Source organism: Corvus moneduloides, chromosome 2 (genome assembly GCF_009650955.1).
Source record: "Corvus moneduloides isolate bCorMon1 chromosome 2, bCorMon1.pri, whole genome shotgun sequence".
Lineage (NCBI taxonomy): Eukaryota > Metazoa > Chordata > Aves > Passeriformes > Corvidae > Corvus > Corvus moneduloides.
Genome location: NC_045477.1, coordinates 23,305,459 through 23,333,246, shown reverse-complemented (window position 1 = coordinate 23,333,246; position 27,788 = coordinate 23,305,459). Strand labels below are relative to the sequence as shown.

The following is a 27,788-nucleotide window of genomic DNA, read 5'->3' as shown; positions in this document are numbered from 1 at the left end:
CACTATTAGGACCTTTCCTGTCTCTCAACCAGCTCCTGCAGTAAAATGAGTCAACTTGGAAAAGCGTGAGAAGTTTAGAGACTCTGTGGTAGCAGACAGCTGAAAATACTCTTTCAATACCTTGACTCCCAGTGTAGCAGCACCAGCAATTCCAAAGAGACCAGCCTTGTTCTAGCCTGTCTTAATATCTCAACAATGGACTCAGAAACATGTTGTGGTATGTACAAATACAGTACAAGTCTGAGGCAAGGCTCACACTGCTAGTCCCACAAAGCGGTATGTTATCTCACACATTGCATAAGAATTACAGCACCTCTTTGAAAACACACGGCTCCTAATCTACATCTAATCTAACACAACACAGTCCTGTAGGAGATTGAGAATCTCACATCCCCCTTCCAAGGGGGATGTCAGAAAAGGAAACAAGCCCTTTGCCATGCACCAGAAGCAGCCACAAAGCGAAGGATAACAAGGTATTCTGGTTGTTACATCTTGACAGAAAGCCGCTCCCAAGATATTCTCACAAATAAACACAGCCCATCAAGCTTTCACTCCAGGCCCAGGCGAACATCAAGCTTTGTAAACAGGTGACACGGCTGAAAAGAAACCTTCGTGCCTACCTTGCTCAAAAGGAAGGCCAAGCAGCAGCAGCAACCAAACCCAGCTGCTTTCAGCAGAAGCTGGTGCGGGGTGAGCAGTGCCCAGGGCATACACACTTTCCTCCCCCCTGCACCCTGACACCGAGCGGTCCCACTGCCACAGCGGGATCAGCCCTCAGGCTCCCGAACACGCCAGAGCCCACCCGAGGGGAGCACAGGGGGCACAGCTGCCTTCAGCACCCTGCTGGAACCCCCCTCAGAGCGCTGAGGGACCCAAGCCTCCTGACGTCCAAGGAGAGCTGGTGGCAGCTGTATTTCGAGTTTGGTATCATCTTTGCTCCCCACACCCAAAGACGCACAGGATACCCTCAGCTAGAGGCCGGCGCTCTCAGCGCCCGCGGCATCACACCTGTGGGACCGGGTGAACCCGAGAGCACGAAGAGAGCCACAACCTCCCCGCCGAGCCCCGCTCGCTCCGAACCCCTCACCCGGTTTTCCCCGAGCAACCCCGGGTTTCACTGCCCTGTCCTCCGCCGGCCCGCACTCACCGTGTTGGCCACATGGACGAAGAGGCGCAGCCCGGCGCCGCACAGCCGCGGAGCCCACTGCGGAGAGAAGGCGAGAAGAGAGGTGAGCGCCGGCCCCGCCGCCCCGCGCCCGCCGCCCCCCGCCTGACCCGGCTCTCACGGTGTCCCGGGGCGGGCCCGGCGGCCCGGCCTGGCGCGGCCCGCGGCGGTGCAGCACGGCCGCCGCGCTGCCCGTGTGCCGCCGCCCGCAGCACAGGTAGGCGGCGGCGGCCGCGGGCAGCAGCGCCAGGAGCAGCAGCAGCAGCGGCGCCATCGCGGTGCTCCCTCCCAGCGAGCCCGCCCGCTGCCGGGGCGGTGCTGGGGCTGGCCCCGCCCGCAGCCGGCGGGAGGCGGCGGGAACGGCGCGGCCGTGGGGGTGACTGACATCCCGCCATGTCCCGCTTCTTCCAGGCGCTCCGCCGCGCCGGCAGCGTCCGGACCCGGGGTCCGGGCGTGCAGGAGGCGGACGTGCTCCGGTGGGGGCTGACAGGTCAGCGGGGAGCCCGGGGGAAGGGTCGGCAGGGAGCCTTAGGGGGGTGCGTGCTGTCAGAGATGGCGGGAGGGGGCGGAAAGGCCCCGCGCTGCCTGGTGCTGCCCAGCTCATAGAATGGCTTGGGTTGGAAGGGGGACCTTGAAGATTATCCAGTTGTAATTCCCCTGCCATGGGCAGGGACGCCTCCCTCTAGACCAGGTTGCCCAAAGCCCCATCCGACTTGGCCTGGAACCCCTCCACGGATGGGACATCCACAACTTCCCTGGGCCACCTGTTCCAGTGCCTCACCACCCTCACAGTAAAGAAGTTTTCCTAATATCTGATCTAAACATACTCTCTTTCAATTTGAAACCATTCCCCCGTGTCCTGTCACCGCAGGCTCTTGTAAATTGTCTTGCCCCATCTCTCCTGTACGTTCCCTTCAGGTACTGAAAGGCCGCAGTTAGGTCACCCCGAAGCCTTCTCTTTTCTGGCTTGAACAGCCCCAGTTCTCTCAGCTGTATTTGTCTGGGGTCTGTTTTAACAGCCCCCAGGCCAAAAATAAATAAAGGTGCAAGTAAAGCAGCTCCCGGGCCTGTCAAAGTGAGCTGCAGTGCTGCAGAGGTGGCATTGCTGCCATGCTCACCGCTCCATGCTTGCCTTCCCTGGCTGCTGCAGTCCCTGTCCTTGACTTTGTGGTTAGGTGGGTGTTTGGGCCAGGGCTGAGCCCGGCTTTAACCCCCCTAGTGCCTCAGCACAGCCTCAGACAGCTCTGTGCTTCGGGACAACATGAACAAGGGTTGGCCTGTTCAGCGGTCCTGAAATGGGCTGATGGTGAGTGTGAATTAAAGTGCTTTCTGCTGCCTGGAAGGTAGGATATTAAAAGGGAACGCCTGGGCAATCCATCCTGCCCGCACATTTTCCTTAGCTGCTGGAAGTCCTTATCTCAATCCCCGGGCTGGTTTGGGTTTGTGTATCCTGCAGGCTGGTGAGTTTCTTCATGCACTCAGTGTGCACTTTTTCCCAGGAAGGAGAGGACAGCAATGGCACAACACACAGCACTTGAGTCCAAGTACAAGGACAGGTCTTGCCAACTCCTATGTAACATGTTTTGTGTTGGTTTTGACATATTGTGCACCATAATAAAGATTGCAGTGGTGGTAGTAGCCACAGTGGCCTATAGTTGAGGTCTACCCTAGCTTTAAGTACAGTAAAGCTGGGAAACAGCTTGTTGAGAAATTATTATTATACAATAATAGATTGTGACAAACATTTCTGGTAGCCTAAGGCATGTCCCTGGATCTAGTACTTACATATTTTGAAAAGTGACTGCAACTGAAAATCAAGCTGTCTTGTAGGAAAGCAAAATACCAGCCTAATTATTAGATCAGGTTCCTTGTACAGTCTGTTGCAATGGCTTGGGGCATTTCTGTGTGTGTAAGTTCCTGAATATGCTTTAATTTAATGGAATTGCTATAACATTGGGGTCTTTGCTCTCCAGGAGGGTGAACCAGCCTCTGCTGAAGGGTGCTGTGCTTTTCCTGTAAGGCAGATGTTTGGGAAGGCCTGTTCTGGGCAGGACCTGTTTCTGGTGTGTGTATAGAGTGTATTGTGAGTGACTGTGTAAATGTAACAAATCACTTTTATTCCCAGGCATTAAGCTTCGTCCCTATCAATTAGAAGGTGTAAACTGGCTGGTGCAATGCTATGAAGTCCAACATGGCTGTATCCTGGGTGATGAGATGGGCCTTGGGAAGACTTGTCAGGTGTGTCTTCTTCTTCTCCTTCTTCTTCTTCTTCTGGAAAATGATCTTTGCTTAAATTTTTGGGGTTTTAGCCCAGTGTTTTTGCAGAATGAAAAAGAAAAAGCACCCTAATGATTCCCCCCCACCTTCAGAATTCCATACTCAAGTGAGAGCTCATTGTCTCTTTCACTCCTTAACCACTTAAAACAAGTCCTGAGTTAAGTCCTGAGTAACTCTAAAAAGGTTTCAGGGTTTTGTAAAAAGATGTGTGGTCATTTTATACAAACACCTTAATGCATAACTCATAGTGTGCAGAGCTGAAGGCACAGTACACAGCCAGTACAGGGAAAATAATGTCCTTTTGATGCACCTGCACCAAGGGGATTTTTATGTTTGTCAATACATGGATTAAAATTTATAGGTCTAATTTTTTCAGAGGCTTGTTGGATTTTTTTTTTACGTTTTTCACTGGGTTTAAGTTTTGTTGGAAAATGACTGTTTGTGCTTTGGTTCAGCTGATTTTATTCAATAGGTCTTAAATTACAAGTAGTTTTAGGAAGTGATGTGTGGTAGACCTGGTTTGTGATTGTGCAAGAAAGGCCTTTGGAAAGGGGCTCCATATATTGAGGTAGTGTTTTAGGATCTAAGCCTTTTTGTCTGGATCCCACTTAATATTCTGTTAACTCTGGTTTGTGCTAGTGAACCTATGGAAACTAGCTGCAAAGCTCAACAAGGAGACAGCTTACATAAGATCAGGCTATTGGGTTGAACCCTTCCCTTGTTGTAAAAAAAAATATTTTCCTTGCCTTTTAGACCATTTCTCTACTTCTTTATTTGACAAAAAAATTATCCAACAAAGAGAGATTTCTGATACTTTGTCCTCTGTCAGTTCTCAGCAACTGGAAGGAAGAACTGGAGAGGTAAGTTTCAACAATTGTCTGGCTTACTATATTATTGGCTCAGCCAGTTGCAAAGATTGTTTTCAAATGTGCTCACTCTAACACTTTCTTTTTATCCTTTCAAAGGGATAAAAAGTAAAAAGGGAAGCTGCTACTAAACCAACAAATCAATGCAGACTATGCAGTTAGTGCATAGTCTTTACAATGCTGTGGTATACATTAATCCATCCATCCTATAATATTGGCTGACTTTCAGTCCAAATGCCTCCACTAGCTCCTTGCTTTTTATTGATTTGTAACCCTCCATGCTCAGCCTCTCTTAGGCAAAATCTGCTGAAGACAGCCAGGAATCTTTATAATGAAAGGTAAGACCCAAAGTGGGGGGCATGCTCACGTATGCACGCAAAATACATCACACTTGTGCATGCAGCCCTTCCTCACTGCGGTGACTGTGCCCATCTGCTGTGCCCAGAATAAGTACATTTGTGGTCTGGAGCCCACAGATTCCTTTTAAGAGGGAGGGCAAGAAGTTAAAGGTTAGAACAGGAATCTGTCTGTGTGGCTGTCGGGCGATGCTGTCTCTCAGCATCTGAAGTTATCCAGGTTACATTCTGAAGTGAGCTGGCCTGATGTGGATAGACTTTGGGTTGGAATAGTTGGGAGAAAGTGCATTCCTTCGTAGATCAGCGGTGTGGCTCTCCAGAAGGAATATTAAGTAAATAACAGTGGTGGGATTAAATGAGGAACATTAAATGCGGTCCCAACAACTGGAACTGGTTTTGTCTGCTTTTTGACTGAGAGAATATATTTTTGAGGCCCTGACTTGGACCTGTTTGCTGCAGACATCTTTTGTCTTTATTTTAGTATGATTTAGGCCAATTCTTTGGCCTCAGCTGGGCAAATTGTATTCATTCACCTGCTTCTCATGAGCTTTTTTCAGTTCAGAACAGCACTTGGGCCATGAGACTGGTTTACAGTCATCTGCCTTGGACTCTTACAGAAGAATAAGAATACATATTTATTTAGAAGAAGAATGCAAGTTTATTTAGGACTTGTCCAAATGAGAGCCAGCAGCTGAAGTGCCAACCTGAGGTGAAAATCATGAAGCAGTGAGATTCAAAAGCTGAGATCCAGACACATCTCACAGGAGTGTAGGGTGTTTGGATAGGAATTCTCCTTATCTGTATAGTGGCTGTGTTTGATAAGGGGGTCCAGGGTCGTAAACACATAGAAAGACTTAGCTTGGCTCTCTATTTTTGCTCTTTCTCTTAACAACAGGTTTGCTCCGGGTCTTTCTTTCATAACATACATAGGCAGCAAGGAAGAGCGACCCAAAGTGCAGGAGAACCTAAAAAAGGACTCTCACTTCCATGCAGTCCTGACAACATATGAGGTATGTGATGTCTTTGTCACTTAAAAGGGAGGCTCAAGTTTTCCTTGCCTTTTTGATTCCTCTGTACCACCCAGTTCATGAGTTGTCAGCCCACAAGTTTTCTCACTTTTATCCTTCCAATTCTCTTCCCTCCTCCTCTTGGGCAGAGTGTGAGCGATGTTGGGGGGTGTGTGGTGTTAAACCATGACATGCTGAAGGTGTCATGTAGCTGTCATGTTTTTTTCCTCAAGTAGTAAGTGCCTTCATTCCACTCTGCTCCATTTCATCATAGTCTGCAAGCAGACAAAAAAAATGCTCTGTTTCTTACCTGATATATTTACTTAAATCATAAATCACAGGTCATTTTCTTTCATTGCAGATTTGCCTGAAAGATGCAACATTTCTAAAGTTGTGAGTCTGGTTTTAATTTCTTCAAATTTAAGTCTGCACATCTGTCAACGATTTCTTAAGTGAATGTTTGTATGTGTGAGATTCTGTGTTGTTTCACAAGAGACAGGGATGATCTTGGCTTGTGATTAGAACTTTGCCTTTTCCAACTTTCACTGAGGAGTCTTTAATGTCAGCTAAGATATATTTGAACTTCCCCCAAGGACAGTTTTCAAGCCAGTTAACTCAAAGCAATATGACACATAGTGACTTACAGCAGTACCTTAAGTATCAGTCCAGCAGAGAAGATCCTCAAGAGCTTCAGGTTATAAAGGTGTTAGTTGCAAAATTCACTGAAACTGACCTGTATTATGTAACACTGATAATGTGCTAATACCATATTCTGGAGTTTATTGCCTCCAGTCAGAACTGTAGAGGGCTTATGAAGCATTATGCCTTTTAGACAGACTGACTATTCAGCTGAAATTCAGCCTGTAGGAGGTACTGTCATGGTCACGCAGAATTGTACTGGATCTGCACTTGAAATGGGGAGAAATTTTCCTTTTTTCTTAGCAGTAGTGCCAGTGCCTTGCAGTGGTGTTGTGACAAATGCTGGGGGCAGCTATACATAATGAATGGCTCAGTATCTTTGTAGAAGCAGAAATCCAGTGACTCCCAGTGGCACCATTTTCTGTCTGTCAGGACTAGTCAGGCCCACAGTGGGCACCCTCCTGTCTTTCAACAAAGCATCCCTTGGCCACTGCTGGAAGTAGCAGGTTGTGCTGCACATCATGGTAGAAACCAGGTCTAATGAAAGGTAGCCATGACTGTATTGTCCTTACAGTTTCATATCATGGTCTGTATTGCTGCATATTATTCTGTTTATCTTAAAGTGTAGCCCAGGTAGGTAGCACCCAGAGAGAGCAAGTAGTCAGCCCTAGCATCACAGAAATGTCAGTTCCAGAGTAATTTCCTACTTCTAAAGCTAACAAATAACATAAAAAACACGTCACTCCAATTTAGGGGTTTGCCCTTTAGTCTTCCTTCTGAAAAAATGTGGTTGCTAATCATTTGTACCTTGTCCTGTGTAGGAGCATTTGGAGCACTTTGTAGAGGTGGGTCAGAGTTATCAGATGACTCACCAGCACTACTCCTTACAAGCAGTGTAACAGCACAAATGAGTTGAGCAAGAGCTGTGCTCTAAGGGAATAGGTGAGGGATCAGACTCTGCTCTGCACGTGAGCTTCTGTAATGCTTCACCGTGCCGAGTCCTTCTGCAATTCAGCTCCTGAGCTCGTAGAATAAGAGCAATGACGTTTGACTGTTGTGGCAATGGAGAACCATTCCCATATAGCAGAGAGGGAGATTGATAGCAAAGAGGGAAATTGAGGCAAACAGAAAGGCTGTGAGAAGAATGTAGGTCACTGGGATTTCAGATGTTGTATTCCACTGGGAAGAGAAGCATGTTGGTAAGAAAAGATGGAGGTTCATGCTTTCCCTCCTCTGGAAATGACTCTGATGTAGGAGTTGAAACCCTAGTGATAAGGAGGCACCAACACTGAGGGTTGAGAAGATGTGGAATTTCAGTTAAGCCCAGTGGATCTCCTGGATCACCAGTGATTCTGCAGTCTGCTTGAGGAGACGCTGCATAGAGCTGTATGAACCCAGAATAAGTTGAAGCTCCTGTCTTGGGTGGTTTGCAAAAGCCTCATGATCACTCTTCCATCACTGCCCTCATGATAGTTGCTGGGTTTTGCACAGGTTCTAGGCCCTAATCTCATGTCTCTTTTTCCAAATCAGAGGCCTCCTTTAATGTTCAATGAACTTGTGTTGATGTCATTTTCCTGATAGTCATGGGGATGGAGAGAGAAGCAAGAAATTCAAGTGAATTTTGTTAGTCTTGATTTCAGAAAAAACTCACCCAGGCAATAGTTAAAAAGTTGTGTTGGTTCTTCAAAACCAGTACCTGTGAATTCTACCCCACTTTTGGTATTTGCTTGTTCATGGCGTGGGACCCCACCTCAAGTTGAGCCAAGCAGAGCCACCACTTACTTCAGTCTTTTTGTGCTTACAAGAATGAATTGTCAGCCCCTAACTGAAGATGCTGGTTTTTGTTTGTTCAGCTTTAACTGGGCTGCCTTGGTTGTAGATGAAGCTCACAGACTGAAAAATCAAAATTCTCTGCTTTACAAGACACTTTCTGAGGTAAAGTAACTCATCCATCCTCTAGTATCTTAAGACTTTTCCCTTTTTAGATTCTCTGTTTGCTCCCAGAGCATTAAGCTCTGATCCATAACTCTTTTCCATCAGAGCTGGTGAACTGATTCCCATATTTAGTGGCAGAGAGATAAAGGCCTTGTTGGCTTTGCATGGAGGTGGGCAGTATTTGGAACTTCCCTCTCATTCTGCTTCATGTTTGGGCTTGCCACGTTGGAACAATTTGAAATACTTGAAAAGGTAAAACAGCCAGATGGTGCTGAACCACAGCTGTGCTACTGCAGTAGTAGAAGTGTGGCTGACCTAAGCAAAAGAGATCATCTCCAGCTCTGGCAGGGTGAAGGAACCCTTGCCTAGCTCATGAGACCTCAAGTCTTGAACTACTGACTTCCACTGTCCCATTTAATGGAGCCACCCTTGTTTACAGAAATCAGGAGAATTGCTCCAGCTTCCAAAGCGCCCTGCCAGAGCAGCACAAATGCCTGAGTGAAGGCTGCACTTCTTGTTATGGCAGTGAAACATTGGCATTTGGTGTGTGCTGGCATCAGCAACAATGTACTACAATGCACCTTGGAAAATATGAGTTTTTATTGAATTCCTGAAAGTCTTATATAGTCTGGACATTTTGTCCATGATGTCTGTAATTTGGGAGCTTTGGTTATAATCACAAAAAAATAGATGCAATTCACCTTAACTCTCCTCCTAACATGTTTTCTATTACCAAACATGAGAGAAATTTCTATCTTTCCAAAGGTAAACATATTTCCCAAGTCTCTTTATGGGGATTACAGTGGATGGACCAGATAATGTTGCTGTGTTTGTCAGTTACCCAACAAACAGAAATGGAACTTAGTCTGACACAGTTTCATTTCGCTGTCCTATTCCAACTGCATTTTCCAGTTATCCCTCCTTATCTAACACCTAGTATGCAGTTTAGACCGTAGACTGCATTGATCTGAGCATTTTAATGGAGTCAGTTTTGCACTTCGTTCTTATTTTGCTTACACTGAATTCCTTGCACTGGTGCCAGCCTAGTCAGTTTGGAGCTGTTTGGCTGTCCCACCATACCTTATGTTTGGATGGTTTTGGCAAATCTCTGCAGTATTCTGCAAGCAGTTCTGTGCTGCCTCTCATCTTTTAAATTAAGAGTGGCGTGGGTGGACTTGTGTATTAACTAAACTTTCATTACAGATACTTTTTCCTAATAATTTTGTTTTATTGCTGGTTTTTTCAGTTCTCAGTAGGCTTCAGCCTGCTACTCACAGGCACTCCAGTCCAGAACAGCCTCCAGGAGCTGTACTCCTTACTCAGCCTTATTGAGCCTGACATCTTTCCTAGGGAGCAAGTGAAAGAGTTTGTTGAGTATTACCAAGTTATTGAAAAGGAGAGTGAGCCAGGTCAGTAACTAGCAATGTTGTACTTCAATCAGAACCAGCTTTTATCTTGACTAGGAAACAACTGTGTTGTGTCCTCTTAATTTGCTTTCTTTTAATGGTGACAAGCTTTAAAACAAAGCCACAAAAAACTAGTGATTACTTTTAAGGCAAGAGCTATCTTAATATAGCTCCTAAGTGTTTCAGGTATACAGCTATGTTTTGGTTTCTCTGTTTGTAAAATGTGGCTTGAACAATTTCACTAATAGATGTGAGATTTGTTTTACATTTATTTTGAAAGTGTAGTTGTGAAGGTATTGTATAAATTCTGTACTTTTAACACAGTATTCTCCTCTTTTTTTTTTTATTTCCTTTTTTCTTTTTTTTTTAATATCTCCCTGCCTCTGCATAGCCAAAGAATTGCACAGTCTTCTGCAGCCATTTCTCCTTCGGAGAGTCAAGTCTGAGGTGGCTGCAGAGCTGCCAAAGAAGGTGGAAGTGGTTCTGTACCATGGAATGTCGGCTCTGCAGAAGAAGTACTACAAGGCCATTTTGACAAAAGATCTAGGTAGCTTGAGCATTTTGAAGTCTATCAATTATTTTTAAAAACACAACTAATTCCTGTTGTACCTGCATGCTCTGTTGTAAAGAAGCAGAAGTTACTTTGGTCTGCAGAATATGTACAGAATAAATATGCCAAATTTGGGCTGCTTGGTTTTTTGGTTTTAGCTTGTGGCAAAATAAGAGACATGTATTGTTCTATTGCTCAGCTATTGCAGAGTTAGGAAGGGTCAGCTTGAGGATCTTCTTTGTGCCAGTCTCTAACTAAAAACACTTATCACAAGGTGAGCCTGCTCCTATTGCATGTTTTTGTGTTCAAACAAAAGCGTGGTACAAGAAATTTTGGATCCGTGGTTCTCAACAAATTTTCCAGTAGTAGCACAGATGCCATAAAGCAAATTTCAACCTACTGGATGCAGATATGAGTTTTTTTGGAAACTACAGGGCTATGTAGACAATGCAACCCACCACCATTGTGGTTTGTGAGTGCTTATTTGTCGTAGGGAAATGAAAACTGGGGAGTTGGAGATCCTTTGTTCTTCTTCTCGGCCTTTCTAGCACTTTGCATGAACATCACCAGGAAATCTGAGCCTTCATCTTCTCCTGTAGCCAGCATATGTGCACGCATTTTCTTTTGTTCCTCACGAAAATGCAACTCTTCTTAATGTTGTGGTTGCCCAGGAGATCTTGAGTGTACTGGTTTTTGGGGTTTTTCTTTTGAAAATGCAAATGAACTGCACCAAATTTCTTTCACTAATTTTGATGATTCGCTATTAGAAAAATTACAGTGACCTTTTTGAGGAAGTCCAGAAAGTTCAATGAGTCTGACAAGGCAAAGTAGTGTTTATCAGTGTCATTATTTCTAAAGGCTTGTCCAAAAAGTGTGAGGGAAAGTTTTTTTGATTCATGAAAACAGATGTATTAGTCTTGAGATGGGAAATTCAAATTCAGATGTGATTCACAGAGAGAAATACTCCAGTGCTGAAGCACTTCAGAGCAGTGCTTAGTACCAAAACATTACCAGTCACACCCATTAATGCAGCATGGGCTTCCCTGCTCTGTTCTTTTCTGTGCTCTTTGTTCCAGATGCATTTGAAAATGAAACGGGAAGGAAGGTTACACTCCAGAATGTCTTAATTCAGCTTCGGAAGTGTGTTGCCCACCCGTACCTCTTCAATGGTAGGAAAGCACTGTTCTCTCTCGAAACAGAAAAAAGAACTTTCTTGATTTACACAGTGGTTTTCTATTATTAGTGTAATGCTTAGAAGAAGCAAGTAATAAACACTCTTGTACTTGAATCAGTAGCAGCTGTGAGTTTGTGACCAGTTCCAGCACATGACAGTTCATCAATAGTGATGAATAAAGTAGGAGACTGTGTGAAGTCTGAGTTTCTGACTGCAGCTTTCTATTTGTATGTCTTCTCTCACCTAAACAAAGAAATCACAATGCTTTATGAACTACTGAGGGTGTCATTTAGAGATAGAGAAGGACCACCATTTCTGAAGCAACCATCACGTGGCTCTGCTCAGCAATAGTGGCAGTGCAGACACACACCACAGAATTGTTATTTGTGTAGTATTAGCTCTGCTTTTAAAACTCCTTTCTGTTCCAGGTGTTGAGCCAGAACCCTTTGAGATTGGAGACCATATTGTTGAAGCCAGTGGCAAGATGTGTTTGTTGGATAAACTCCTTTCATTCTTGTATGCTGGGTATGTCGTGTTGGGATGGGGTTGACATAGGGAGAAAAAGTAAACTGTGAAAGCAAACTACCTTATTTAGCCATAGATTGAGCAGTTATTCATCACAACACAAGCACTGACCTATTTATTGCATATTACTACCTGAAAGAAGTAAAAAAAGCTGTATTGGAGATGGTAGAGAAACCTTGAGGATTTCTGTAGCTTACCTTTAAGCATTTTTCAAAGCACTCTACTCTCTCCCATGTTCTCATATTTGCCATATTTGAGAACCTGGGATGATAACCAATGTGACTTGGTATTCAGCATATCCGCTTTGACTGTGGGTTTCCTGAGAGTGGTTTCGAATGCCTCAGTTGAGTTGCCTTGTGCTAGCATGCCTGCATCAGCCTGGGAGGCAGAATCCATGGCAAATGTGAAAAAGAAAAACCCAAGAATAAGCTGAAACTTCAGGTGTCTTGGGATTGACGTTCAGAACCCCTTGTGTTGTGCTCTGTTCAGAACCTGGAACCCAAAGACCGAAGGACAGAGCTTCAACAGCCCTTGTGAAGTTCTGATGTGATTTTGTTGTCTTTGTCCTGCTGTGTAGCACCTTGTGAGTGGCTGTCTCTCCACTGAATGTCTTTGCTGCAGGACCAGCCCTGTGCAAATTCTGGACTTGAAAATGTCTATGTTCTGCTCTATGGCAAAGTCTGATTTAAAAGGAGCAGTGTCTGATGCCTAGGGCTGGGAGGGAGGAGAGTTGATTTCTTACACACTTTTTAGGTAGAGTTTGATCTTTGGGGGGTCATTTGCTGGAGAAGGAAATGTTCTGCTGTCACAGAGATGCTAATACTACATTTTCCCAGTATTTCAGATGCATTGTAGTGTGTGATTTGAGAGCAGTCACATGGTGAGAAAGACCTTATCATGCTAGGCTGAAGCTGAGGGTCCTTTTAGACAGGCTGCTTTGGTTCCTCACCAGCCTGTATCCAACCAGCAGCAGAACAGTGCCTGAGCCTTATTACTTCTCTGTGACTCCACACGCTGGACAGGGCAAATGATGACAGCAGATAAAGCTTAACTGATTGCATTTAGATGTGAAGCTGAAAATGTGGTGAAGGAATGGTCTGTGATTCTGGGAGGCTTTGTGTACAGAGGTGGTGAGCCGTGCTGTGTAACAGTGACTAATAATGGCTGGTCAGGCTGTTGTGATCCCCCCCAGCACACTGTGAAATGCTGACACAGTATGCTGAGGACCACAGGGTCTCATGTTCTTCTTGCAGTGGCCACCGTGTGTTGCTCTTTTCTCAGATGACTCAACTGCTCGATATCCTGCAGGACTACATGGACTACAGAGGTATGTTCTGCACAGTTTGATAGGAGAGGGCTTATCCTAATGGTCTCTGCCAGATATTGTTCCTGTGATTTTGGTTGATCTGTCTGGGATGGAGAAAGGAATGTGATGAAAATTTATCAGTTCTTTGTAGATAGGGACCCTATTCCTGCAGTGGCTCTGTGTGGTGGAGGGTCTTGAGTTCAACTCTTTGCTGTTACCAGCTTCCTGAAATGACCTGGCAGTTAAGTGTTGTTCTTCAAAGTAGCTTCATCTTTTGTGCCTTGATAAAATGGAGCTAACAAATGGAAGGGTAGCAATGTTTCATTATATACTTACGTTCAATTGTGTATCTGTGTCCTGAAGCAATTGCAGTAAAGGCAATAGGCTTGCTCTAGATTCACTTTGTCCAGCACAAAACTCAAACTGAGCCACAGTTATACCAGGAAATTAATTTTTGATTAAAACTGTTGTTGACAGTGGGGCCCCAACATGTCTGGGAGGGCAGGTTGGATCAGACCATTTTTGGCAAGGTTAGCAAAGTGTTCTTGGGACATTCTCTTTTGTTTCAATCCACATGGCTCCATGCCTACTTAGGATTTCCCATGAAAGAGGCTTTTGTTTGGTGTTTATGGTTTTGGACGACTAATAATGTAGGATAAAGCCAAATGTAGTGCCATATCCCATACTGGTTGCTCACAGGAAAGCACACACTGAAGGCCGTGGGAGTTTGGATAAGGAGGATCTGATGGTTGTTGGCCTGCTTTGTGGGGCCGACAGCCAGCACAGCATAGTTTGAAATGGGACTGTGTGCTAATGTTCTTTTACTTGGGCTCTGAATTTTCCTGTTTTGTTTCCAAGCAGTAAATTAAATGCTATGAGTCTCTGCTTCAGACTCAGCTAAATTACTCTTTACCAGTCAATCTGGAAGTCAGGGTTGTTACCTCAGTTTATACGAGGTTTAACTGGGAAAAAAAGAAGGAGGCAATGAAATGAGAACCAAGTCAGAAGGATTTGGCACAAAAAGATTCAGGAGAGCAATGAGACAATAGAGAATGAGGTAAGAGGGTAAAAGCAAAGGCGAAATTTCAGAAACATGAAACAACAATTCATGTTGTTTGTTTGGAAAGGCTACAGCTATGAGCGGCTGGACGGCTCTGTTAGGGGTGAGGAGAGACACCTGGCCATCAAGAACTTTGGTCAACAGCCCATATTTATCTTCCTGTTGAGCACCAGAGCAGGTAAGTAAGGAGAGACAAACAACCCATCTTGCATCTGCACTCTTATTTTATTCTTTCTGTCAAGGTTTCAGGGAATTCTGAATCCTGCAGAGCCTGTTCGTGTGGGGGAGTTTTGGGGGAGACAGGACACATCCTGAACTTGGGTCTCTCATCTAGGACATCTGGTTTCTCTGCTTTCCTTTTGGCAGCTGATGCCAAGATCCTTTTCATATTGCAGCCTCTTGAGTTTATTTTATTCCAAGTTCCATAATGCCTGTCTCTGTGCCAGTTTGAGCTTAAGGAATCTCACTAGCTTTTTATTTCTGCAAGCATCAGACTTTAGGCAGGAACAGACTTCCTTTAAGTAAGTTGGTGGAATGCTTCTCAAGTTTGCTGAACATGGACATGCTCTTTAGCTGGCAGACAGACTGAAGCAAGAGCCTTTTACCATCCTGAGGCTGCAGAGAACTCCATGGGACTGCCATCTGTGCTTCTTCCCCTCTTCGCTCCCTGGGCAGATCTGTGTCTTCTACACCGTTTCAAACCTCCCTGTCTCTCTGTTCAAACAAGCATAGAGCCAGGCTTCTGCTTGTCTCCAGAGGAGGAATCCACACTGCTTGGTCTCAAACATCAAACTGGAGCCAAGTCTTCCTTCGGGCTTCTGGTTTGACTTTTCTTGATGAGCCTGGCTCCAATGACACCACAGTGCACTGAGGGGAGCACACAGGAATAGTGAAGGGAAGACCCTAGTAGTGCATGTCAGGAGTGTGTGTGTCTCTCACCACAGTGCCTGAACTCTCCCTCCATGCCAGCCAGACTTAGAGTTGTTTTTTACTGCACACTGCTATGTCTGGCCAAAGCATCTTGTATTCAGCTGGGAAGAGGTGTGCTAACAGTACTGCCATTGCTCTTTTATTATGGACAGAGATTCTCAGGTGCATGACTGTCTCCACTAGCAGGGATATTCTGATTACAGTGGAGGTATCTTGTCATGAGCTGGGTGAAATGTAAGGCAGCAGTCCGTCCCCTCTTTAACTACAGTATGTGGTCACAGTAGAGGTATTTAAAAATGCAAAATTAACTGGGTTTTTTATCTTTTTATTTCATGAGAGCCCAAGTTCTAAGCTCAAAACCTTTAAGTCATACAGACACCTGGGCTCTGGTTATTGTGTAGTTTGGCTTGGCGTTTCCTACTGTTTCAGTGGTGTGTTTACAGCTGGTTCTGTGCTGCAGCCAAGTCATGACTTGGGCAGTTTCTTGTGGCTTCAGAGAAGCCAGTCCTTGCTGGGATAATCTGCCTGCCAGCAGAAGAGTAATGTCTATGTTCATCAGTCCTTGACAATCAGTCTCCTTTGCATTGGTTCACTCAGACTCTATGGTTTTTGATTACATTGCATTGTACAGCTTCTTTTTTGGGCTGTTGCAGAAAGCTGGAAATGGAAGGCTTACCCATCTGTTTAGATCCTTATGAGACTTAGATTTGGGTTTGAGAGATGGATTGAATTAGCTACAGTTGATCAGATCTGACAGAACTTTGCATAGCATAAATTCTCCAGCTTCTCCTTTATTTTCTGTTGGTAACATATTTTATGACCTTCTTCTTTTGTTTGTAGGTGGAGTTGGCATGAATCTGACAGCAGCAGATACAGTTATTTTTACTGATAGTGATTTTAACCCACAAAATGACTTGCAAGCAATAGCAAGAGCTCACCGGATTGGGCAGCACAGGTGAGAAATGGCAAAATTTGTGGTTTGGTTGCTGACTCTCTTGGCCTCTCAGTATTACTTTCCCTTTCCATAGGCAATGGAAGGTTAAAGTATAAGGGTAGATTGAAGATCAAAGGGGAGCAGAGAAGATTTTGTGTCTTCATTTTCCAGCTGCAGCCTCATACAGCCGTGTCCCTGTCATGTATCCAGGGTGGGAACTTTGTAAAGCTGGAGTAGGAGATGGAGGCTGGAGGTTTGCCTGCACTTTTGCAGTGAGCATTTCTCCTGTGTCAAGCAGAATTGTATCAGCATCACATTTCTGCTGATCATTTTTGTTCATTTTCTTCCTGCCTTCTTTACCTACCAAAGGAGTGGGTGAGGGGATAGTAAATAGCTGAGTGCACCTCAAAACACAGTAAGTAATTAGAATTTCCTTAAACTTTTCAAGGCCTGTAAAAATTATCCGTTTGATCGGGCGAGATACAGTTGAAGAAATAATCTACCGCAGAGCTGCCTCTAAGCTCCGCCTGACCAACGCCGTTGTAGAAGGGGGGCAGTTTGCTCTGGGAGCGCCCAAGCCTCAGGGAGCAGCAGAGTTACAGGTAAACCAGAGTTGTATCCCCAATCTGACTCCAGTGACCACCTGAGAAATGTCCCAGAATGTTTCTGTGTTTACGTTGGATTTGAACCTCTCCAAACAGTTGTGTGTTGACATGACAGCTTTTGTATGTAGGAATCAAAATGACATCCCAGGTGCAGACAACATCTGATGTTTGAAGACAGTTTTTGCAATTTTGAAGTGCATTCATTGTGGGAAAAGGGTGTGTTGGTTTGGAGAAGAGGGGAAGACAGAACCTTTCTTTGTCTTGTTTTTTTAATTATAATTAGTGGAAATTATAAAAAGTGGAAGCTGACTCATTGTTTCTAGAACTGATCTGTCTCTGGTGCTTTTCTCTCACAAACAGAGCTGATCAGAAGTCAGCTGATAACCTAGTCAGCTTTTGATTGCTAGTCTGAAACTCGGTCAACCTTCTTTTGACCTCTTGGCAAATACAGTGTCTCAGGAGTCGGGGCATGATTTATAATTCTGACCTGAAAGCTGAGGTTTGTGCTGAGAATCTGGCTTGAAAATCTCAAGCAAAGTGACATTTAAGGGACTATAACCCCTGTGTGCAGCTAAACCTAGAAGAGGTTTGGATTTAGTGTATCCTTCCCCCTCTGCCTCCCCTCCCCGCCCCATTAGTATGTATCTCAGCAATTACAGTTTCTGTGGGAGAAGTGGAACTGAGCCCATAGGAAATTCCATGCTGATATTTTTCTCCCCCTGGATTTTTATGGTATTTAGGCTTTTGTTTTAAAGGGTTTGGGGGCAAAAACAAACCTGGCCTTTCTGGCTATGAAGAAAGCTGCTTGAATGCAGTCAGTACAGTGCTGTTTTGTCATTTAGCCCTGAAGAAAAACGACTGTTCAAGTCTGGATGAGTTAAGATTGAAGGAGGTATGTTGCTGGGGCTTGTCCCATCAGGTGTTGGGAGAATGGGGCATGTTAAAGCATAAGTATTTTGATAGGCAGCCTTAAAGCTTATGTTCCTCCACTCGTACATCCTTTGCATTGAAGCCTGAGAAGTTCAAGACACTGGGATTGACATGGAATTAGAGGATAATAATACTGAACTTCCCCTTCTCTTTGTTAAAGCTGAGTGAAATCTTGAAATTTGGCCTGGATAAATTGCTCTCCTCTGAGGGAAGTACTATACAGGATGTGGAGCTAGAAAACATCCTTGGAGAGACAAAAGGAAGGCAGTGGATAATGGACATTGTGCTGCCACAAAAGGAAGAGAATGAAGAAGAGGATACAGAGAGTAAGTTAAGAATCTCAACAGCTGTGTCATTTGAGTGCTGATAGAGAAGGCTTCCCAGGTAGGGGTTGCATTTTTCAGGCAAGAAGAAGAAAAGCAGAATTGTAATTAAGTTACTTGGATTTTGTTTGTGGCCTATCCACAAACTTTATTTCTGAGTCTCTATGTGTATTTTTGTTCTTTTTGGTGTCCTTATTTGCCTGTTTGTAAGGTAATGTTAACAATATTTGCCCAGTTTTGGTGGCTGGGAGTTGAATTCCTTTTCATATTTTAGTACCTCAGATGGAAATTCCTGAGAAATGGGTAAATACTCATATTGTACCTACTGCTTTTCCCACAGAGAACCATTAAGATAGATCTACAGTTTTGGAGATGTAATAGTAACTTAACGAAAGGCTATATAGCAGGTGTTTCATTTTGTATCTCCAAATAAAAGATTATTGGCTATGAAAATCCAAAAGGTGAGATAAGAAATGCAGAGTCATGGATTCTATACAACTAAAACAAACCTGCTCTGTCTTCAGAACCCTGCTCTCCAGCCCAAATGTCACCCAATTTTGGTTAATTTTTCATAGCCCCATACTAGATGAAAATAAATTCTAAGGATGCTTCCCTCTACGAGTGCTTTCTTTCCCAGAGAAAGACTGAATTTTTGTCTGGGTACACAGTAGCACTTAAATACAGGTTTGTGACTGAAGTTAAAATGTGGCCCTGCAGGATAGTTATTGTCCATCCAGAGCAGTTGCTGGCAATGAGTAATTATTTCCTGAGAGTTAGCAAAGAGTGGTATTTTCTGGTGGTGACTTAAAAGAGGAGCAGTGGTACCACACTGTGTAATAGGTGTTGGGAAAATAACTCACGTGGTGAGCAGCAACCCTGGGCTGCCAGAGTTCCTTGCTTTCATTTCATTGGGGAACTCAAAAGCAAAGATTTGCTGTCCCTTTACAAGAGCTGCCTGTAACTACATAGCAGAGCTAAATGAACTCTCCACTGGCAGAGATGGAATGACCAAAGAGAACAGCAATGGAACCACAATTTAAAATAATTAATTGACTGAAATAAGACAAAAGGTTCCTTGCCAGTCTAAACATCTAAAATGAAAAGCTTTTGTCTAAGGAAGCAAATCTCGATTCTCTTGTTTCTACATGATGCTGACTCTGGTCATACCAGAAAATTATGAGAGTGAAGAACTTTTTCTGCTGAGGGTAGAACAATGTCACAGAAGAGCCAAATTTTTTTTGATCTCACTGTACATTTTAGGTGTTAGTAGGTTTCAGTTCCCTTTCACACTTTTAAATTATTTTTTAAAGATCACATGTACGTGTATGAAGGCAAAGATTATTCAAAAGAACCCAGCAGAGAAGACAGAAAAGCATTTGATCAGCTTTTGGATCTTCAGAAAACATTGATTGAAGAGACCAGTAAGGAAGGGAGAGCTCTTCGGAACAAAGCAAACGTAAGGCAGATGTGACAAGGCACACGATGCTCTTTCATTTGCTTGTGGAAGATGAAACTTGGCAGTTTTCTCTTTTTACCTACAGCTTGCAGAAGGCATGTTAAAAGATTTGGATGTAAATGTACTAAAGTTGGCTCTGGAATCGGGGCTTGACAATTCAGCAGTTCTGCTGACAGATCTGAGATATGCTGTACAGGGCACTCATACAAACTCAGGTCACAAACCCACATATTATGTGACAATTGAGATCTGATGATTAAGACTTGGGGACAAGTAAACAAATGGGAAAAGAATGTAGGTTAAGGAGGGCATCAGGCATGATTTTAAGAAGAGCAGTTTTTTTCTGTGATATGTCTTTCTTTCTCCAGGCCCTTCTCACAGGCCTACGGGAACAGTCAGCCAGGAGGAAGCACCTGCTGAGTGAAGAGGAGCTGAAGGCTCGGAGGAAGAAGCGCCAAGAAGCAGCAGCAAAGAGAGCAAGGCTCATGGAGGAAAAGAAGGCAGCAAAAGCAGAGGCAGAACACAAGAAAAAGTATGGTTTGTGCTGCATCTACTACTTGTGAACTGATGTCTGTTGCACTATACTCTAGAAATGTGTGTCCGACTGACGAAAATAATATGCTCAAAGTGCACAACATGGGGATGTGAAGGTGGAAAAATGGCTCGAGTCCCTAGCAAGGGCTCTTTCCTCCTGAATATGCTGCCTGACTTCACATCTACTCTAATTCATGGAGAGAGGCCTGAATAAGAGCCCCATGTCTGACTGTACAATCAACGAGCACTTGGGAGAAGCTTTCTGAAATATCACAGTTGGCCCCTACAAATTGGTCTGACATCTGTGACTCTCTGGCACATGTCTTAACTTCCTCCTTCTTGTTTCCCAGGTGTTCTTCCTTTTCACCACTCCAAGTAGCTCCTTGCCCTTTGTTATACGCTCACTTTTTCCATGCCTGCAATTGGCTTATCACATTGGCATGTGGCTCTTAATATCATAGATAAGAACTGTGGTAACTTGTTCTGGCCTAAAGTAGGGGAGGGAGCAGAGGGAATGCAGGTCTAGGTCTCCTGTGTTTCACTGCAATGATTTAAACCAAGCTGTGTGCCCCCACCTTTGATTTTCATTGAACATCCTCTTCTCTTGTTTGGTTTCAGGATGGCCTGGTGGGAGGCCAATCATTACACATCTACCTGCCTTCCTTCAGAGGAAAGTGGCTCTGAGGAAGAGTTTGAGGAGGATGAGTTGGGGCAGAATGTTGATTTAGATTACAAAGATGCAGACCAGAACTATATCAAGTACGTCATGGGAGATGTAACCCACCCTCAAGCAGAAGAGGAAGATGCCATCATTGTCCATTGCCTAGGTGGGACTTGTGAACAACAGAAGTATTGTTGGGTGGGGTGAGCAAGGGAGCTGAATTGTCCCTTCTGGCTCAATAATTTCTAATTCTGAAATACTTTGGATTTGAGTCTGACTTAATCTCAAGTGGTGCAGAGGCAATACAGCCTCTACTCCAGCATGTACAACCCACACAAGTACTAGCAAGGTGTGCAAGGGTCTTTTTACCCCATTCTGGATTTATGGGTAAACCTCTTCAAAGGTGCCTGTAAGGCTTGAAATTTTATATCTGTGGCTAAATGATGACATTTCCTGAGAGCAGGGCCTTTTGTTTATCCTGTAGGAGCTGTAGGGATCAAACTGAAATACTGAAATTCATCATCTTTTTCCGGTCAGCAGAGAGAGACAAACACTTCGAGAGGCTGAGGTCAGACTTCCTTGGTCCTTGTCTCTCAACACTGACAGTACAGAGGCTCTAGGCTAGTCTCCTAATTTAAGACCCTGTTTTAAGACACTAAAGCTGAGGGAGATAAAGTCACATTACGGAATTTCTCCTGAAGCTGTGTTGGAGCTGCTGTCTGGCCAGGGCTATGGCAGAACATCATCATCTGCTTTGGCTTGGGTTACACTGTGCACAAAACCTCATGTTTGAAGTGAAAATGCCAAGTAAAGTGAAAGACTGCAAGCACCTAGTGTGAGAAGCCCAAGGCTTCTGCATGCATGCATGCTTTGTGTACCTATATGTATATATGTGAGGATAGTGTCAGGTTTATATGCTCAGTGCTATGGTTAGTGCTTGTTTCTGCATTCTCGGTGGACAGTAAGGAATTTTTCTGCAGAGCTTTTCAGGGAACTGTGACAAGTTTGTTTTTCTCAAGGGCTGAGGTTTATCCTTTAGGATAGTCCCCTGATAGTGGCTGGCTTAAGTCTGTGTGTAGTTCCCATATCTGGTTTTGATAATCACTTGTTGCCTGTGTACAGAGCAGCTGCCTCTCCTGGAGAGGTGGTCTCCAACCTCACTTCTAAAAGGAGCCTAACTTGTCATTTCATTCTAGATGACTCTGGCCGCTGGGGAAGGGGTGGTTTATTCACTGCTCTAGAGGCTCGTTCTGATCAGCCAAGGAATATATATGAGATGGCAGGAAAGATGAAAGGTAAGAGATTAAAATATGACCTGAGGCCAAGGTACTTAAAGAGCTTTAACCCCACTGACACTGGAGGAGTGAGGTGCCTGGATACCTCGATACTCATGCGTTTTTCTCTAGATGTGTGCATCCCAGCTCCGAAAGTAGTACTTCAGCGGGTGCTTTGACTTGACTTGTTTGGAGTGTGAGAACTCTGTGTAGGGGTTGATCATTCCAATCCATCCTGCAAGTCATAAAAAAAGGGAAAAAACCCAGACTTGTACATTACTCACAGAATGGTTTTCACTGTGTAAGACAGAGCACTGCATCTTCTGTCAAAGTGCTTTTAAGAAGGGTGAAGGGCACCTGAGGCAGTACTCAGCTGAGCCTTTGCTTCCCTCTGAGCACTAATCTTTTCCTGAGCATGTATTAACAGTTTTGAGATACCTGCAGCTGGTTAGGGATGAACATCTAGCTATAAGGTGGACCTGTTGGTCTTTCTCATCTTCTGGGAGATGCTTTCTTCTCATTTCAGTGTCTCTCTTTCCATTTGTTGTCTTTAACTAGGAAGTGTGTATGCCACTGTGTGGCTTGGGGGGAAAACATTTGTTGTGCTTCCCTGGGCAAAGGATCTGACTGCTAAAACCATCATGAGGAGATACAGTCTCAGAGAATAATACAGAATGTGACCGTGGAATCATTGCTGCATTGACTGCCTGTTTACTCGTGGGGACTGATTTTTTATTGTTGTAATGTTCTTTTTCCTGGACAGACCTGGAGTTAGGAGGAACCCTGCTATTCCCTATTGATGATAAAAAGTCCCGGAAAAAAGGACAAGATTTGGTGAGAATGAGTTCTTTTTCTGTTTTGCTCTCTCCATATGTTTTTGAAGCTGGGTGAAATGAACCTTATGTCTTTTTCATAATAATAATGGCACTAATTACTGAACATGGCTAAGTTGCAGTTAAATATTAGAGATAATGAGTTCTTTTCCTCATTTATTAAAGCTAAAAGTTAGTAATGCAGCTTTCCAACACTATGTCTCTTAGTACTGTATATAGATTCCATTTCAATTTTTGATGTTTTTTCCTTAGCTGGCCTTAATTGTAGCTCAGCACCGGGATCGGTCCAACAACTTGTCTGGCATTAAGCTGTCAGCTTTGGAAAAGGGCCTGAAGAAGATTTATTCAGCAGCCAAGAAAAGGAATGGTAAGTGTCTGTGCAGTAGAACAGCGAATCCATACATGTGTGGTTGCACGTAAAGATGATGACCAATTTCCACCTCTGCTGTTTTTTCTGAAGTGAAGTGAGATCTCCATAGCAGATATGTCGCTCAAAAATATTTCTTCTGTTCTTATTGGGTAGCTTGAAGTCTTTTTCTAGATTGCTTTCTGTTTGTGTATCTTCTCCTGAAGAGTGTGCACTCTGTTCCCTCCTTCTCAGCAACAGTGCATCTTCCACGGATCGGGTATGCAACAAAAGGCTTCAACTGGTACGGCACCGAGCGGCTCATCCGAAAGCACCTGGCAGCACGGGGTGTGCCCACTCTTATGTATCCTTTTAGGGTGTGTCTCATTCTGTTCACCATCTAGTACTGAAATGATCCTCTAAATAGCTTGGTGAATGCAAAGCAAGGAGGCAAGGCAAGGCACAGATGCCAAAGTGCAGCTAAAAACCTGGTTTCTTTGACTTTGCTGTCAGCATCCAGCATTCCTGACAGCATCCAGGTACTCATTCCACACCAAAGACTTAGCATTTTAATGACAGATAAGTGTGATTCAGCATGCCTGTCAGAATTTGTTAGAGCCAGGTGCTAGTCTTCTGTTGACAGCATGGACTTACCTGTATATGCCACATCTGTGGGGGACATGACTGGAATTTCAGATTAACGGAAGTGACTCAGAAAGCAGCAAAAGTGAGAATATAAAAAAACATTACAGTGTTCCAAACAAGTGATAGCCTGCTTCCTTGGCTGAGCATGATGAAAGTTGGTGTGTTAGGACAGGCTTAGGAAGGCTTTCACCTTCCAGGAAAGGAAGCAGGTTTACAAGGAGGCTCTGTTTTGTCACTTCTCTTGGAAGACGTGCATTTGCTGTACTGACGCTGTCAGCAATTCTGTGAAACTGAAAACCTGAAACAAAGACAAAAGTATTCAGAGCATTTTCACTCTCTTCCTTGGTGAGTCTGTTAGTGGACATGTTGTCTGGTATTTGTTGACACTTCACAGCATTTCCTTGACACTTTATTAGATATTACTTCTCTAGGAATAAAAGTTCCTCCTCTGCTTCACAGCCATATTCATCTTCAACAACAGTCTCAAAGCCATGAAGATGCAGTTAATTTCACCAAGAACATGTGCAAAAAGTGACCATCACTCAGGCAGTCCATGTGCATTCACGTCAGAAACATGGCTTGCACAGCCGTTATTCACACCTGTACCTCTCTGCCATGACTGGCCCCCCAATATTTGCATATTGTCAGTGGCTCTGGAGTGGAATGAGACTCCCTCTAGCTTCAGAGTCCAGAGAGGAAGGATGTTGGCTCAATCCCAGATCTGTTTTGGAGATGGAAAATTAAACTTTTAACTGATGGTCCATTGTTATCCCTTACATTAAGTTACTGTTAGCGCTTGGAACACAGTATTGTTTGGCTGTATTTCCCTGTCTCCTCCCTCCCTCTCAAATTTCATACCTTATCTCACTGTACCTCTTTTCAATCAGCTTTTTAGTGGTTATCTGGCATTCAGTCTACATGTCCACATATAACTCAGCAGAAAGGAACCTGTCAGCTGTATGACAACCACACAGGATAAACTGCTTATACTCTTCTCAGAAATCCATTTGACTTGCATTTGTTCAAATATAAAATTTAGCTACCTAATCATGTGGTTAAAATCAAGCAAATTGCTGACCAGTATCCTCGGCAAAGGTGTGTAAGGCTGCCAAAATTTGAGACTGACTATAAATGATACCTTTCCTTCTCCCACAACTCTTATTTCATTACACAGTTTTTTGTTGCAGCTGTTGGGCAAAACCGGTTCCTTACTGCTGTCTAAAAAACTGTGTGAAAGGTTCCATGACCCTTTGATTCACTTTTTAGTGCAGAGTTTTTGATGTTGGCTTTGCTCTACTGCAAGAGAGCTTTCCTGTTTTTCAAATTGTTGACACTGTTGGCTTTAGCCAACATACTTTAGGGTGTTTTTGTACAACCAGGCAATAGTAGCTCTCCTAATAAGTGCCGTGACCAGGGAGACTGTGAGGTGCCAAATTTAATTCAATTTAAAGTTCATCTTCCAATAGGAAATCACCCCTAAAGTATGTCCCTAACTATCTCATTGCCAACATACATCTCACTGGCTGCATTTGCACTGCCTCTGTGGCACCATCTGGTTATTTAATAGTTCCAGGCCTGCCATGGCTCATCATGCTGACTGGTGTGCTCCACACGAGGAGAAGCCCTCCTGAGCTGTATGCTCTATCGTTCACTCTTGCTGTAGCAGACAACCCCACGGGATTTGTTACCTTCTTTGACCCTGCTGGAGCTGAGGGCAGTCAGTGCTGTGCAGCACCTCTGTGGGTAAGACCTTTCTTGCAGCTGTTGCCAGGAACAGCCCCCTCTGCATTTGGCAAAGTGCCTGCAGAATCAGAGTCCGACTGTGAGGACTTGGAGGGGCAAGAGGTGGTGAGTGGATGTACCTTGTTTTCCCCAGTCTCTCAAACTGGCCCTCTTCCAGCAGGCCGGCTGGTGGCACTGTTAATCAGCTGCAGCAGCTCACGGTGCTTCTCCAGCCTGGAAAAAGTCTCCCTCTTTCCCAGAATTAAAAACACCAATTACGCTTTTTTCTTTGGCAGCTTCACTGAACACATAATTTCAGTCTGCAGGCTCAAGGCTCTGTTCCTCCACCTCTTCTTTTTCCTGCATGTTTATTGCCCTTCGTTAAAAGCTTTCATTCCCAAGTGTTCCAGTGTGTGCAGTCTTGTTCCTCAGCTTCACGCACACCTAGGGGTTCTCTGGCCACTGGGCAGTTGCACATGAACAGGATTTCTCGTGTGGCTGGGTCCACCAGAACAGACTGAAGTGTCTGCCCCCACTATGGCCAGCTCTTCCTTTTTGAGGCCTCATGCTGTCCTTTGTTTCATCCTCCGTGCCCCCATCCTGCTGTGACTGACTAGAACTACAAGGGAGAGGAGGGCTGCCTGTTAGTGTCTCTTACCCCTTAAGATAAGGTCTACAGGGAGCTGCGAGGTACCTGTAACACAGAGGAGAGGGCATGGAATGCAGATTTTAGTCCTCTAACTCAGGGACAAGTAAATAAATTAGGTTCCTTTCCTCTCTCGTCCTTTTCAACTGTATGGATGGAATCTACCTTATTTTTTTCCCTTAAGTATACTTAGGAAATGCTTCTGGAGTGGGGGGATTTTGTTGTGGGTTTTTTGCTTTCTTTTTTTTTTTTAAACAATATTCTTCAGTATTCTTTAAATCACCTGAACCCAAAGAAAAGCTCTACCTCTGTCTGCTTTGAAACGGAAGTGAGATTTCAACTGAATCCTGAACTGGGTTTTGCAGAATCTCAGCCAAGTGAAGTTTTTCTAGTGTTTGCTACCCACCACCATTTCTCTTTATTTGGGCAGAAATTGTGTATTTCAGATAATTAATTCCATAAAGGGCTCAGCAGCTTTTATACAAGTTGCTATACAAAATAAATGTCATGCTGTTTCTTCAGCTGTGCAGTACTACGCATTTTCCCTTTCTAAATAGCAACCACCCCAAAAGGGAAGGAAGGTGCTTTTGTAGTCATGTCCCTCTGGCCTCTCTCTCTTCCTTCAAACAAGATTTTTTGCAGCCTAAGATCTGAAAAGTGGCACCTTGTGCATTTCTGTCATTGCATGTTTACTTAAACATTTGATGTAAGCTGCTGGATTGAGGTCAGTGGCCAGTGATTATGCATGGCTCAGATGGGCTGCACAAGCAGTTTCATCAGATAGGACCTATGAATTGACATCCAGTCTCAGGAAAAAACTTTGCACCCCGTGCTGGAGGCTCCAGCTGATGCTATATAAAAGCAGGCTGTAATTCAGAGTGACATTTATACTTGTGCTGGCTCAGCTCATGCTTGTGTTTCTTGACAAAGCACTGCCTCATTCTCAGGGCATTATGCACACAAATTTTGTCTTTAGTGGCTTGTAACTTGAGAATGATCTTTTCCTTCTACTCTGGAAATAGTAAAAACAATACCAAGCTCAGAAATCAATCAGGTTTTATGGACATATGTAGATATGTGATTTTATCACTGAATTTTGTCAGAGACAAAATTTTGTCAGAGATAAAAATTATCTGTGTGTTGGGGAAGGTGCAGCCTGGATTTTGAGGAAAGAAGAAGACTGGTTTCCAAGGTGATGGAGGAAATCTACAGCAAATTCAACCTCAGTGTCTTAACAAAAATATTGTATGTGTGTATCTCCAAACAGCAGAATCCGACCCACAAACATGATGAATAGAAAAATATAAGGATAAGGAGATTGATTCATTTAAAAATAAGTGAAGCTAAGGTCCTGAAGGAAAAAGGAAAGCAAACTTTTGAGCTGAGAGATGACTTAAAATGTAACATACGTGTCAAGTTGTGTGAAAAATCTCACCACTTTACAATATATGATCGTGGAAGACAGAATGTAGACCTTTATTCAGATGATTGCAGTGAATAGCAGGTTTCTCATGCACTGTGATCAGCAAATCAAAGTGTAAGACTGATTCAAAACCCTAATGGATTTGCCATAAGAAAAGATAATGTCCACATGTCAGAAAGTGCCTCATCTCTCCCTGGTTTTCTGTCCAATTCATGCTTTTCAGAGTGAAAAATACAAGCCTGAGGAATGCAGTAGATGGA

The 27,788-nt window shown here is 44.0% G+C and overlaps 2 protein-coding genes across 2 annotated transcripts in view; one reads left to right on the top strand and one right to left on the bottom strand.

Moving 5' to 3' along the window:
- Positions 1 to 1,560, bottom strand: part of LOC116439235 (fatty acid amide hydrolase-like) — a 16,404-nt gene extending 14,844 nt beyond the window's left edge. The window contains 3 exon segments of the mRNA XM_032098493.1: positions 1,148 to 1,204; positions 1,287 to 1,532; positions 1,534 to 1,560. Of these exon segments, the coding sequence (XP_031954384.1) occupies positions 1,148 to 1,204; positions 1,287 to 1,532; positions 1,534 to 1,560 (330 nt within the window).
- On the top strand, positions 1,497 to 27,788 carry CHD1L (chromodomain helicase DNA binding protein 1 like). Its single transcript, XM_032098492.1, has 23 exons — positions 1,497 to 1,655; positions 3,291 to 3,403; positions 4,196 to 4,302; positions 5,560 to 5,674; positions 6,033 to 6,064; positions 8,164 to 8,245; positions 9,492 to 9,654; positions 10,043 to 10,198; positions 11,278 to 11,370; positions 11,804 to 11,900; positions 13,154 to 13,227; positions 14,334 to 14,444; positions 16,037 to 16,151; positions 16,579 to 16,732; positions 17,826 to 17,991; positions 19,299 to 19,444; positions 19,813 to 19,976; positions 20,597 to 20,805; positions 21,836 to 21,934; positions 22,677 to 22,747; positions 22,999 to 23,113; positions 23,348 to 23,456; positions 24,154 to 27,788. The coding sequence occupies exons 1-23, from the start codon at positions 1,559 to 1,561 to the stop codon at positions 24,230 to 24,232; spliced, it is 2,667 nt and encodes an 888-aa protein (XP_031954383.1). The 5' UTR covers positions 1,497 to 1,558; the 3' UTR covers positions 24,233 to 27,788.